Source organism: Lipomyces arxii (genome assembly GCF_038497795.1).
Source record: "Lipomyces arxii strain Phaff 12-163 unplaced genomic scaffold V1512scaffold_3, whole genome shotgun sequence".
Lineage (NCBI taxonomy): Eukaryota > Fungi > Ascomycota > Lipomycetes > Lipomycetales > Lipomycetaceae > Lipomyces > Lipomyces arxii.
In genome coordinates, this window is record NW_027117702.1 from 430,322 (window position 1) to 443,986 (window position 13,665).

The window sequence follows — 13,665 nt, forward strand, 5'->3', positions numbered from 1 at the left end:
ATATTAGGCTAGTTATGAGGTACATACAACAAAGTGATTACATAATTTCTTATTAAGCAACATTGGTGGTCAGTCTTTCCCACACTGCGCGAACAACACTCCGCAACGACGTCAACTTTTTTTGAATGGGACAAATCGTCCAAATTCTATAACCCGCACCGATCCAAATAGTTCACCACAATTTATCATATTAGCGTCAAAACCATTATTATTATAGCTAATATTTGACTGCCTTTGGTATAATCAGTATATAAATTATATCGATAATCTGACAGTGTGTCGACGACCCTTAGCGGTTTGACTTGGTTTGGTTTTGGTTTCCTCCATCTCCGCTGTTGACTAAAGTCGCGTACCAATTCAACTGTTTCGCTCGAAATTATTTGAATTATGGTTGGACTTAGTGTAGACGCGTACGCTCAGCGTTTGTCTGATCCAGCTACGGGTATGTCAAAATCAACAAAGCACAGATGTATTCATAACTGAACGCGTTCAAATTCATATAGATATAAAGGCAAAATTCTCGACCTCAACAGATCTGCGCGACTCATTGGAAACATTCCAGCAGCCACAAGACTATCAACGATTTTTAGCAAAAATACTGCCTGTGTTGGTCTCGCTGCTGGAGACATTACCTCCAAGCTTCCTGACGGTATCGCCAGAACAGGTCAGTATATCATTTTCATTGCTTAGAAACAGCATACTGACGGCAAACCAAAATGATAGAAACTGAGAAATTGTTTGCTAGAAATCATTTATAGGTTGCAGATGAATGATCACTTCAGGCCTTATGCTATTCAAATTATGCAATTGCTCTTGCAGCTTTTACGTACAGAGAACGAAGAGAATGGTGTTTTGTGTATGAAAATTATAACAGCTTTGCACCGCGCCTATAAAGCAGCACTTGCAGATCAGATTCAGCCGTTTCTCGACCTTGTCATTGAAATGTACAAAAACATGCCAATTGTCGTGCGCGACACGTTCGAATTGCACAACAGCAGTATTGCACTTCAAGGTCCTGCCAGTGTTTCGACCGTATGTTTTGGTTTGATTTGCTTTCTTCACATTGACTTTAACGCGTCTTGCAGCCGGAGTCTGATATTGGGAACGAAACACCAGCAAAAACGTTGCCAAAGAGCTTATTTTCGTTCAGAGTTTTGACCGAATGTCCGATCATAGTAGTCCTTCTTTCCACGACGCAAAAGCAGTCTCTCAGCGATAATATACCATTTTTTGTTCCATTGATCGTAGAGGTATGGGTGTCTCGGTTAGCTATAAAGCGGTACCGACTAACTGAAACATCAGATGTTGAACTTACAAGCTGCTCCGCAAGCAGAAGCACATGCGGCAGCGGCTTCGAGAGGTGAAATTTACACATCGGTCTCTCCAGCAATCAGGAATCGCGCTGCCTTTGGTGAATTCATCACTGCTCAAGTCAAGGTGAGTTGTTATTGGATGCGGAGAAGCTGTAACCGACAGATTTAGACCATGTATTTCTTGGCCTACTTGTTGCGTGGTCCACCACCGGTATTAAAAAAATATTACGCGCAGATCCCGGATTTTGTGATCCGATTACTCAAGGATTGCCCTCGTGAACTTTCGGCTTCCCGAAAGGTGAGCATTATCAACAAGTTATTGCAATGTGACTGACTATGTTATAGGAACTATTAGTCGCTATCAGGCATATCCTCTCAACGGATTTCAGAACGGTTTTTATTCCAAAAATTGATTTGCTGTTGAACGAGAAAATTCTTATTGGTGATGGATTAACAGTGCACGAAACTTTACGGCCGCTAGCATACAGCATGATTGCAGACTTACTTCATCATGTCCGTGCAGAACTTACACCGACCCACATCTGGCTGACTGTTGATGTATACGCGCGTAACTTGCACGACGATACGCTCGCGGCTAGCTTCCAGACTATGAGCGCGAAGTTACTGCTGAATCTCATCGAACGCATCATGCGACTACAGAACAGGGCTGAAGGCAGACAACTCATTATGTTCATCTTGAGCGCCTTTGCGGAGAAATTTGCGTCTCTTAACAGAAATTACGCAAACGCTCTTTCGCATAGCTCAGAAACTATTGACAAGCGCCCTGTTGATCCAATCGCGGTCATCACAAGAGAGGAAGAGAAAGGAAAGCCGTTCGAATTGCTTGATCGTGTAGACATTGAGGATAGTGCAGATGCGAAAGATCTTGATCATATTGACATTTTCGCCGAGTTTCCAATTAAGCTGCATCCCCAATCGGTGTCCGATTCTATGAAGGACGGGCGTTACTTGTTTAAGAACTTGCTCAATGGGCTGAAGACAATTATGTTTGGTTTGAAGGCATGTAATCCTCCTCCGACACCTGACATTCCCGCAATCACTCCAAGCCAGTGGAACGAATCTGCACGGGGTTTCAATTATGAGCAGGTCACTATTTTCAGAAAGTTGTTTTGCGAAGGCGCAAATGGATTTTCTTATTATGCTACCGTACGTGAGAAGGCAACTCTCGATGCTCACAGGCCCGGAAGTTACGAATCAATTGGTCCGAACGTGCCAATCACTAGTTCAAAAGAAGAGAAAGAGCTTTTAGAGTCTTTTGCGACAGTCTTTATACACATTGACCCTGCAACTTTTCATGAAGTATTGGAGCCGGAAATGCCGCACATGTTTGAAGCTATGCTTAGAAATCCGTCCTTGCTACATGTTTTCCAGTTTTTTTTGGCCAGTGAGCCGACTTCTGCAAACTTTGTTGGGATTTTGCTTAACTTTCTGATGGGTCGACTTGATGATATTGGTAAAGGTGACCTGCTTTGCGCAAATCTGCTTAATCGACTGTTCAAGCTTTCGTTCATGGCTGTCAACTTGTTTTCCACTACAAATGAAGAAGTTTTCCAACCGCACTTGCGCGAGCTTATCTTGAAATGCACAAGTCTTGCAACTACAGCCGAGGATCCTTTGAATTATTACATGCTGCTGCGGGCTCTGTTTAGAAGTATTGGTGGCGGTCGGTTTGAGCTGCTGTACAAGGAAGTTTTGCCATTGTTGCAGGTTTTGCTTGAGTCGCTCAATAGGTTATTGCTTACAGCTCGAAAGCCGCAGGAGCGTGATTTGTATGTCGAGTTGTGTTTGACCGTGCCAGTCCGGTTAAGTGTTCTCGTTCCACATCTAAAGTACCTCATGCGGCCGCTGGTAATTGCGTTGCAAGGTAGTCAAGAGCTGGTCAGCCAAGGTCTACGAACACTTGAACTTTGCGTTGATAATCTGACGCCGGATTATTTTGACAACGTTGTTGAGCCTGTCATAGGTGAAGTCATGGAAGCGCTATGGATGCACTTGAAACCGCTTCCGTATCCACATCAGCAGAGTCATACGACACTGCGTATATTGGGTAAACTCGGTGGACGAAACCGTCGGTTCTTGGAGCCACCAAAGAGCCTGAGTACTGCTGGTTCAATAGAGAACGAGCCAATGGTCATGATTGAAATTAACGGTATTTCCGGCCGCCGGTCGTTCCCAATTTCTGCTGGTCTGGACGCAGTATTTCGGGCAATCATGGACTACAAGGTTGACATGCACTACCGTGTAGAGGCATTCAATTTGTTGGCTGCTACCGCTAAGTTGTTTGTCGACCAGACCCCACTCGAAGAAGATGTTGCTCAGACCTTGCTCGAATGCGTGAAAGCTATCGACACCGGTCTGATACCGCTCGACAGTAAATTTACGTTGCATTCAGAGCCCAAGCCAGTTCGTACAGTCTGCGCCCAAAACGCCATGTTCTTGAAGATTTTGACTTATATTTTTAACGCGACTGCTATAGCCAAAGTGAAGGACGAGGCAACTGCGCTGATTGCTGACTTTTGCCAGCATGTTGTCATGCTTGAGATTGGCAAAGTCATTATGGAAGTCAAGCGTGACAAGCGGCCGTTTGTGGTAAGCGACCATGAGGATCCGCTCTGTATTGACTACCGACTGCTGTACCGGGCCATCTCAGAAGCGCTTGGATCTTACAAGGCGCCGGTGCGGGAGGCTGGTATGGATGCAATTCGACTGATTTACAAAACATGTCTTTCGATCTTTGGATCTGCTGAAGCTGCTCAAAAGTTTCCGATCTTTAAAATCATGGTCAGCGTGTTTTGTCACTCATGCTTTGAAGAGCCATGGCACAACAAAGCCGGTGGCTGTCTCGGTCTTAAGATTTTGTTTACCGAGTGCGAGCTCTCGCGCGAGTGGGCATTGAAGCGAGAGGTTGACATGATACGGTCACTTCTGTTTGTACTGAAAGATATCCCGCCTGAGCTGCCTAGTCTCGCTCAAAAGGATGCACAAATGCTGATGCGACACATACTCACAGTCTGTCATACAAACATACAGAGAGAAGAGATTTCAACTAGATTTTTCCAGCAGATTCTGGGAATGCTGTTTTACGAAGTGTCTAATTCTCACCAGATTGTGCGCGAGACAGTTCAAAGCTCGCTGCGCTACCTTTCGACATTGGCTGGTGTACCACTGCACGAGATGTTACAGGACGTTAAGTCGACGTTACTGGTTTCAATTTACGGTAAACCGCTTCGTGCGTTGCCGTTTCCTATGCAGATTGGTAACATCGACGCCGTCACGTTTTGCCTGTCACTCAGAAACGGGTTTCTGCCTTTCAACGACGAGCTGCTGAGGTTGTTGATGGAGGCTTTGGCGCTTGCGGACGCAGATGATGACGCATTGCTGGCCACGCCATCGTCGCATCGAACGATGGAATATAGCGTGTTTGAGCAATTGGTGCAGCTCCGGATTGTGTGTATTCGTCTTCTCACGCTCGCAATGATGAGTCCTGATTTCTTTGCAAACCACACGCAGCAGCAACAGGTTCAAACACGTACTCGAATCATTGGTGTGTTTTTCAAGACCTTGTACTCGCGGTCAAAGAAAGTTATAGATGCCGCAAACGAGGGACTTAAAGAAGTTTTGTCGCAAAACCATAAGCTGCCCAAAGAGTTGCTTCAAAATGGGCTCCGGCCGATTTTGCAAAACTTGTCAGACCACCGACGACTGACGATCGCTGGGCTGGATGGGCTTGCGATCTTGCTCAAGTTGCTCACAAATTACTTCAAGATTGAAATTGGTACAAAGTTGCTTGATCATCTGAAGGCGTGGGCCGAGCCGGCAATGCTATACCAGTCGTCTGGAAAGCAGCTCATGACACAGCAGAACATCAAAATCATTGCTGCAATCATGAACATCTATCATTTGTTACCGGCAGAGGCCAGCAGGTTCATGGATGGATTGGTGACTACCGTGATCTACCTCGAAGAGCACTTGCGACGGTATCACGACAGTCCGTTCAGGCCGGCTCTTGTCAAGTTCACGGTGCGGTATCCGAGAGAAACGATAGAGTACTTTGCACCGAAGCTAGCTGACCGTCGTTTTGGCAAGATTTTTGTACATCTCCTGAAGGATGAACAGAGTACTGAGCTGCAGCAACTTTTGATTGCAAGACTCCCGACACTGATTTCACGTGCACTTGAGATTCAGACTCCGGACGAGAAGTGCACTGCGGTAGTCAACATGATTTATATCGTCGGTGCAATCGCGAGAAAGGACCGTGAGTGGATCGCGACCCAGGGCGAGCAGTTGCTGTCGCTGCTGCAAAGCGCGAACTGGCTCAGAGCATTTGCTCGGTCGCGAAGCTTGCCATCGCCAGTGCATTTAGGTGTTGCACAGGCATTGGAGGAGTTGCTTAGCGTTTTTGTTGTATACATGCATGCCAACGAAGAAGACCATGAAGTGATTTTCAAGGTTGTTAACGCAATCGCGTGTAAAAATATTGATGGTACGGCCCCGGTCTACGAATATATTTTCAAAACGATTGTTCGCTCAGAGTCTATCGAAGCGCGACAAATATATCTTAATCAGGCATTGGACTACTTCACTCAGCACGGCATTTCAACAGAGACAAAATGCTTTGTTTTTCAATACATAATCAATTCAATTCTCATTATGGAAGTGCATCGAAACAAAGATTTAACGAATTTGGTGGAAAAGTCGTGGATTGAGGCCGTACATGCTAAACTGTGGAAGCCAGCACTCAGCGATTTGTCAGAAGACGGCTCAGAGTTCCAGGACCAGTACAGAATGCAATTGATGCAGATGTCTGCGACGTTGGTACATTACAACCCTTCCTTGGTAGCAGACGTTCGACGTAACATTATCAAGGTTGGATGGAATTACATTAAATTGGAGGACGTGATTAGCAAACAAGCCGCGTCAGTGTTGATTGCTTTTTTTATCGCAGCCTACGATACGCCGCTCAAGATTGCACTACAAATCTATGTTCAGCTGTTGAAGGCGCACCACAGTGACGCAAGAGTGTTGGTCAAGCAGGCACTGGATCTGCTTGCGCCTGTGTTGCCCGAGCGTCTAGTTTCAGATAGCAAGATTCCGATCTGGTCAAAGTTTGCACGCAGAGTGCTAACTGAAGACGGACATAGTGTGTCCCAGGTCATCAACGTGTACCAATTTATTGTCAGGCACCCTGATTTGTTCTACGAGTCGCGTGAGCAGTTTTTTGGGTTAGTGATCGCAGCGATGCCAAAACTCGGTTTCACCACAAATTCACCGTCTGAAAACCAGATTTTGTCTGTCGACTTGGCAGAGCTGATATTGAAGTGGGAGAAGACGCGGATCAGTAAGACCGCAGAAAATGAGAGCGAGAAGAGTCCAAGCTCAGGATTGTCGCCTGCTTCGCGCAAGCGTCGGTTTGAGGAAGTTCAGCAACAGCAACAGTCGTCTCCCGCAGAACCGCAGGAGGCAGGATCGCCCAGTATGGCGACTGCGGATACAGAAGTTCAGGTTCCATTCTTACTGCGTGAGTCAACGATTACGTATCTGATTCGCTTCGCATGCATTTCACCTCAGAAGGCAACTGATAATCCGTTGGCAAGGCGCATTTTCGATTTGCTTAACCAATTTTTGGGACCTGGACTGTGGCCTGAAGTCAACGTTAAACTGACTTTTTTTGAGCGCAATCTTTTGCAGAATCCTCTGAACAGTTCGACCTTTGTTTCATACATTAATACACTGCAAGTCATTCGCGTCACTTTGGACCAGAAGTCTGATGATTGGATTCTGGCTAATCTTGAGCAATTGGAGAAGCTTTTAAACAAATCAGTTCACTCGGATATTGAAGAAGTTCAAGACTGTTTGCAGCCGGTTCTGGGCCGAGTATTGAAGGCGATTAATGCCATCACCTCAGGTTCTGATGATGCGATCGAAGAAGCAGCGTCGAGTTTCATTAGCATGATCTCGACCGTTGTGCAGGAAAACTTTACAAACTCGACCTCACTAGTATCAAGCGTGATGATGGCATGCACGTTGACGGAATACCGTCCTCAGGCTATTGATCCGCTTTTGGGCGTGCTTATGCGGGTGTTCGGCAAATTGGCAAAAGACCACGTGTCGCCTCCTGCACAGTCTAATGGTGCTGGTCAGGCTGCAGGTCAGAGTGCGGCCGCTGGCTCGGCCATGCCGAACGGAGCGACGTCTGGTCAGAACGGCAGTTCGACGTCCAAGAATGTGACACCAGGCAGTGCTGGTGCTGGTGCTGCTCGCGGCACTGGGAATAATACTCCTGACGCAGGTACATCACAGGATAGTGATTTGGATTCAAAAAAGATTGTAGTTCTGCTAGAGAAGATTATTCAGATTGCAGCTGACCGCATCTCGCACTTGGAAGAACAGCGACGAGTGTTTTTGAATGTTGTCAGTCAGCTTGTGGATCGTTCGACCGACAGCGGGCTGTTGTTCAAGATTCTACAAATCGTCCGGGTCTGGATTTTTTCAAATACAGAGCTCTTTCCGTTGTTAAAAGAAAAGACGGCAATTTTGACTAAGATGATGATTTTTGAACAGCGTGGTGATCCCGAACTCACGCAATCGTTTTATCAGCTTGTAGTGGATATTTACGAGGCACCGTCTTTAACTCGTAGCGAGCTCACTGTTCGCATGGAGCACGCGTTTTTGACTGGTACTCGGGTCAGTAACGTGCTAATTAGGCAGAGATTAATGGAAATTTTTGGCAACAGCTTAGATAAGTCGTTGTGGAAACGGTTTATGTATGTTGTTAAGGATCAGAATTGGGAGAGTTTGTGCGACACTGTCTGGCTCAATCAGGCTACACAGCTCATGTTTGGATCTATTGAGTTTGAGTCGCGCATATTTATGTCTACTAATGACTTCACCATACCGTCTCTTAACATGTTGACAAGCACAATTGAGAGTAAGGGCGACAATCTTGTGACAGATTCATTTGAGGAATTCTTAGAAGGTCGGCGCCAGTTCATCGCTTCTGTGAGCGCAGTTAGTTGTAAGAACTTTTTTCGACCGCTTATGGAGTTGTTTTATTATGACCCTGAGGCAGTACGTCGGTCGTGGTGTGCTTTCCTACCGATTGCGTGGTCAACTGTGTCCATTCGTGACCGGCACGACGTGTCTAGAAACCTCACCATTTTGCTTACAAAGGATTATCATGCGCGGCAAATGGATAAGGAGCCGAATGTCATGCAGATGATGTTGGAAGGTATTGGCAAATGCTGCCCTCCGATACAGTTGGCGCCTAATCTGATCAAATTTTTGGGCCGATCTTATAACAGCTGGCATATGGCTATCAGGTTGCTGGAAGAGGCCGAGTTGCATCCGCAGACTGACAGTAGTGCGGTGCGAGAAAGTAACTTGGACGCTTTAATTGAGATGTATGCGTCTTTGCAGGAAGATGATATGTTTTACGGACAGTGGCGACGCAGATGCCAGTATGTGGAGACTAACACAGCTATTTCGCATGAGCAGATTGGGCTGTGGAATCAGGCGCAGCAGATGTATGAGACGGCACAGATCAAGGCTAGAAGTGGGGCGTTACCATATTCTGAATCAGAGTATATTTTGTGGGAAGATCATTGGATTTTGGCAGCAGAAAAACTGCAACAATGGGATATTTTATCAGAGCTGGCTAAGCATGAAGGATTCACAGATTTGTTGCTAGAGTGTGCATGGCGTATGGCAGATTGGACGGCAGAAAAGGAACCACTGGAGCAGTCAATCAAAAGTGTGATGGATGTTCCAACACCAAGGCGGTCAATTTTTGAGGCTTTCATGTACTTACAGAAATACTCTCAAAGAGCAGACTCACAGACGACTGAACTGTCAAGATGCTGCGATGAAGGTATCCAGTTGACTTTGCGGAAATGGAATTCGTTGCCAAAAGTCATTACCAACGCGCATGTTCCTTTGCTGCAGGCGTTTCAGCAGTTTGTCGAGTTGCTTGAGGCTTCTCAACTTTACAAGAATCTTGCTACGACTGATGTCGGTAATGTCGAAACAAAGTCTCAAGAAATGAAGGTGATTCTACAGGCCTGGCGGGAGCGACTTCCAAACATGTGGGATGATATCAATGTCTGGAGTGACCTCGTGGCCTGGCGTCAGCATGTGTTCTCAGTGATTAATAAGTACTACTTGCCTCTGGTTCCTCAGATTCAAGCTCAGTACGAAAATAACTCAGCCGGCACGTCGTCTGCAAATTCGACTTCTTACAGAGGTTATCACGAGATTGCGTGGATCATCAACAGATTTGCACATGTTGCGCGAAAGCACGGAATGACAGATGTCTGTATCGGCCAGTTGACAAAGATTTACTCACTTCCAAACATTGAAATTCAAGAAGCGTTCCTAAAACTGCGCGAACAAGCCAAGTGTCATTACCAGAACCAGAGCGAGTTGAAGACCGGATTGGACGTTATTAGCAATACCAATCTCATTTACTTTACTGCAGAACAAAAGGCTGAATTTTTTACTTTGAAGGCTATGTTCTTTGCTAAACTCGAGATGTTCGACGACGCTAACCAGACTTTTGCCAATGCTGTTCAGATTGACTTTGGTTTGTCCAGATCCTGGGCGGAGTGGGCTTATTTCCATGACTGCAGGTTCAAGGCGACAGGAAACATGAACAACGCTACACATGCTATCAGTTGCTATATGCAAGCGGCGGCTCTGTATCGAAACGGCAAAGTCAGAAGGTTTTTGGGTCGTATTCTGTGGCTCGTGAGCCTGGATGACAGCTCTCAGGCATTGTCGCTTGCGTTTGACAACTTCACTGGTGACGTACCAGTCTGGTACTGGATCACATACATTCCTCAGTTGCTGACATCGCTCTCTCACAAAGAAGCACGTTTGGTTCGCAAGATTTTGATTAGAATTGCAAAGAGCTATCCTCAAGCATTGCACTTCTCACTACGTACAACAAAGGAGGACTACTCCGTACTGCAGCGTCAAGCCATGCAAGCAGCTCAACGCGAAGCGAACAGACAAGGCGCTGCAAGAAACGGACAGCCACAGCTCGGGAACGGAAGTGTCCGAAACTCACCTTCATTGCAGGCTGCGACTACTGGTAGTTCGCGTATGGTTCAGTCAGTTTCAGGACAAGGTGAAAATGCTAGCCCAGCGCCAGTTGCGTTGCCTAACCGGCCCAACCAGCCAGCGGCAGCCAATTCACCAGCGGTTTCTGGTCAGAACATGCAAGGGATGCAACAGCCAGCGGCGCCACTCCAGCCATGGGAATATGTTGATGAGATCTTGGGAATTTTAAAGACTGCGTATCCTCTCTTGTCATTATCAATGGAGACCTTTGTTGATCAAATCAATCTACGGTTCAAATGTGCGGACGATGAGGACGCATATAGACTAGTAGTAGCGTTACTATTGGACGGTGTTCAAGTATGTTATTATTATTCAATCCGATTGCGCAAAGCTGACTTTTGGAATAGTATATGGGTCGCCAACCGTCTCCTAAAGATGATTCACGATTGCCTCCTGCTGCCGAAGTTAACATCTCCAAGTTCGCTGATAGTATTCTGCCTAAACATTTAAAGGTTTGTTTATTAGCGTTTGGCGTAAATTGTTACTAATAATCTATTCAGTCTGCATTTGAAGATGATTTTGTGCACAATACTCCAAATATTCAGACATACGTATCTCGTCTACGTCGCTGGCGCGATCGCTTCGAAGAAAAGCTAGACCGCCGTCAGATCACAGAGAATCTGCATCTTGAGCAATTAAGTCCACATTTGAGCGAGTTCCACTACCAGAAGTTTGACGATATTGAAGTCCCAGGCCAGTATCTCTTGGTATGTTGCAGTACTTGTCACGTTAGGTGTCATATTTTGACAAAGCATTATAGCACAAGGATAATAACTCGCACTTCGTCAAGATTGAACGATTTTTGCCAAAGATCGACATTGTCAGGGTACAAGGTCTATGCTATCGTCGTATAACAATTCGAGGATCAGATGCACGCCAGTATCCATTCACTGTTCAATATCCTGCTGCCAGACACTGCCGTCGTGAAGAGAGAATCACTCAGCTGTTTAGAATTCTCAATAGGTATGTGCTTGGTGATCTATGCGACTAAGAGAAATATTAATTGGTGATAGTAATTTGGTTCGTCGAACTGAAAGTCGTCGCCGTAATCTGCAATTCTATTTACCTGCTGCTATTCCGTTGTCACCACACTTCCGTTTGATCGAAGATAGCCCTGATTTTATTTCACTGCAAAACATTTATGAAGATTACTGTCATCGCACTGGACTCAAGAAAGATGATCCATTAATGTTTACCATTCAGAAGATGAGACAGGCATCTGAAAGTAGGCAAGGGCAAGCTGTAAGTTTCGTGTTACATGAACAACTCTGGCAGTCTAACAATCTAAAGAAGGCTGATGTTGTCACCGATAAAATCGATATTTTGGCTGAGATTCAGAATACCATGGTTCCTAATACAATTGCCCGTGATGTATGAGCTTGACTCTGTTCTTGAATTCTAGCTAACAGTTGGTAGCATTTTATGAAGGCGTTTGCGTCGTTTAATGATTTCTGGTTATTCAGGAAAGAATTCTCGTATTCTTATGCCGGAGTCTCATTCATGACGTACATGATGTGTCTCAACCTTAGGGTGCCATACAAGCTAAACATTTCGCACGCATCTGGTGTTGCGTGGGCAACAGAGACTTTGCCATGTAAGTATTCTGTCGATTGATTAACTTGACTAACAACAATGTAGCTCTGCCGCCGCAAACCGCTACTCCTGCTTTTTTCAACTCTGAACCAGTTCCGTTCCGACTAACTCCCAACCTACAGACTCTCATGGGTCCAACTGCTCTTGACGGCCTGTTTTCGCCGGCCATAATGGTTTATGCTCGATGTTTGTCGCAGCCCGAGTTTGATCTCGAGCAATACTTGACTTTATTTGTTCGCGACGAGATTATGTAAGGTGTTTTATATACAGCATTGAAAAAGATTAACTAACAAATGAAGTTCATGGTACACATTCCAACACCGCCCATGTGCCCAGGATCAGCAATTGCAAGACATTGTGAAGCTGAACGTTGAGTTGATCTTGAAGAAGGTCGCGTCGTTGGCTCAACCTGGAAAAGGAACAGTTCCTGCTAACCAGACAGTGATTGATTTGGTCGCCCAGGCAGTGAATCCCAAACACTTGGCAATGACTGAAAATGCGTTTATGCCATACTTGTAATTAAGGAGTTCATGTTTTTGTAATTTTATGTTATGTTCTTTAAATCTATTTGCATGTTACACATCAAGTTGAGATAATTTTGAAAAATCCGATATATTTACGTCCCAGAACTCCAAAACCTTTGATCTCTTATGCAACCTTTGCCTTTTTTACAACTATTCCTAATGACTTCCGCATGTCCTTGCGCTTCTTAAGCAAAACAAGTGAATTCGGCTTTGAACTATTTTCTACTGTTGAACTTGGCTTCGATGTTGGTTCAGTGGCTGATTCCAATAACTGGCCTTCCTTTTCGGTTTCTGCAGACGCTGACCGTTTACGAGCTTCTGCAAACGCTTTTCTCGCTGTTTCTGCATCTTCTTCTTCCAGTCGTTTCTGGATCTCTGTAATTTCCACGACTTTTTCTTGTCTAATTTTATCAAGCACGGCTTCAGGATTCACATGCTCATTCAATGCGTTTCGGGTCCGAAGCTCGTCAATTGCGTCCGCAATCTCCATCTCTCGTTTGGCGTCAACAACCTTAGTTTCCAGCTCCTCCATCACGTTTTGCTCTGCTTCTTGTTCTTCCCGCTCAAGTCTATCCAGCCGTTCGTCTTGTGTCTCGTCTTTGTGCTCTGGGTCACGCCATGGCTCGAAATTCCGCGCTGCACCGCGTTCAGCAACATAGTCTGAGTTTTTGGGGTCGGTCTAGCGTAAAATTAGTATGAAATTTTACACTCGCACTGGTTTACGCACTTTAAATGTAATCTCGGCTGCGCAGCGCGTGCATCGTATATGAAATCGTAAAATCGAAATTCCGAGATACTGCTCACCGGTATTCTCCTTCCTTGCGTTAAACTTCTTGCCCTTGTAAATGTACTCGCCGCAGTTGCTGCACTTCATTGAAAACGGTGTCATCAGTCTTACAGTCTGCAACTTTGAAGCCTCGCCCGGGGCACGTTTGCGCCGAGTGATCTTAGACGGATCAAAGTTTGGGGGGTAATACTTGTTTATGATTTTTCGTTCTGCCATTTTGTGATTATAAGTGTCGTGAGTGAATGACTAGAAATCTTGCGAGATGTGGGCGACTAACTATGTAAGTCGATTGACCTGTGCTTACCTGTTT

At 45.5% G+C, this 13,665-nt stretch overlaps 2 protein-coding genes across 2 annotated transcripts; one reads left to right on the forward strand and one right to left on the reverse strand.

Annotated features, from left to right (window-relative positions):
* Positions 1-222: 222 nt before the first annotated feature.
* V1512DRAFT_100627 (uncharacterized protein) lies at positions 223-12,651 on the forward strand. Its single transcript, XM_066912853.1, has 15 exons — positions 223-442; positions 504-664; positions 724-1,032; positions 1,086-1,250; positions 1,303-1,437; positions 1,483-1,611; positions 1,659-10,748; positions 10,799-10,903; positions 10,952-11,158; positions 11,212-11,414; positions 11,465-11,693; positions 11,742-11,822; positions 11,868-12,045; positions 12,090-12,294; positions 12,344-12,651. The coding sequence occupies exons 1-15, from the start codon at positions 388-390 to the stop codon at positions 12,561-12,563; spliced, it is 11,472 nt and encodes a 3,823-aa protein (XP_066773032.1). The 5' UTR covers positions 223-387; the 3' UTR covers positions 12,564-12,651.
* A 236-nt stretch (positions 12,652-12,887) lies between these two features.
* Positions 12,888-13,571, reverse strand: V1512DRAFT_196287 (CWC16 protein; the record flags this gene model as incomplete). Its single annotated transcript, XM_066913160.1, has 2 exons — positions 12,888-13,247; positions 13,296-13,571. Coding segments are annotated over 2 exons (636 nt in total), but the record flags the coding sequence as incomplete, so codon positions are not given.
* Positions 13,572-13,665: the final 94 nt, after the last annotated feature.

Excerpts from the sequence above, each read along its gene's own strand:
- V1512DRAFT_100627 (XM_066912853.1), top strand. The coding sequence starts at position 388 with ATGGTTGGACTTAGTGTAGACGCGTACGCTCAGCGTTTGTCTGATCCA. Across the intron at positions 1,251-1,302 it reads TTGTTCCATTGATCGTAGAG|ATGTTGAACTTACAAGCTGC; the intron begins GTATGGGTGTCT and ends CTGAAACATCAG. Across the intron at positions 12,295-12,343 it reads TTTGTTCGCGACGAGATTAT|TTCATGGTACACATTCCAAC; the intron begins GTAAGGTGTTTT and ends TAACAAATGAAG.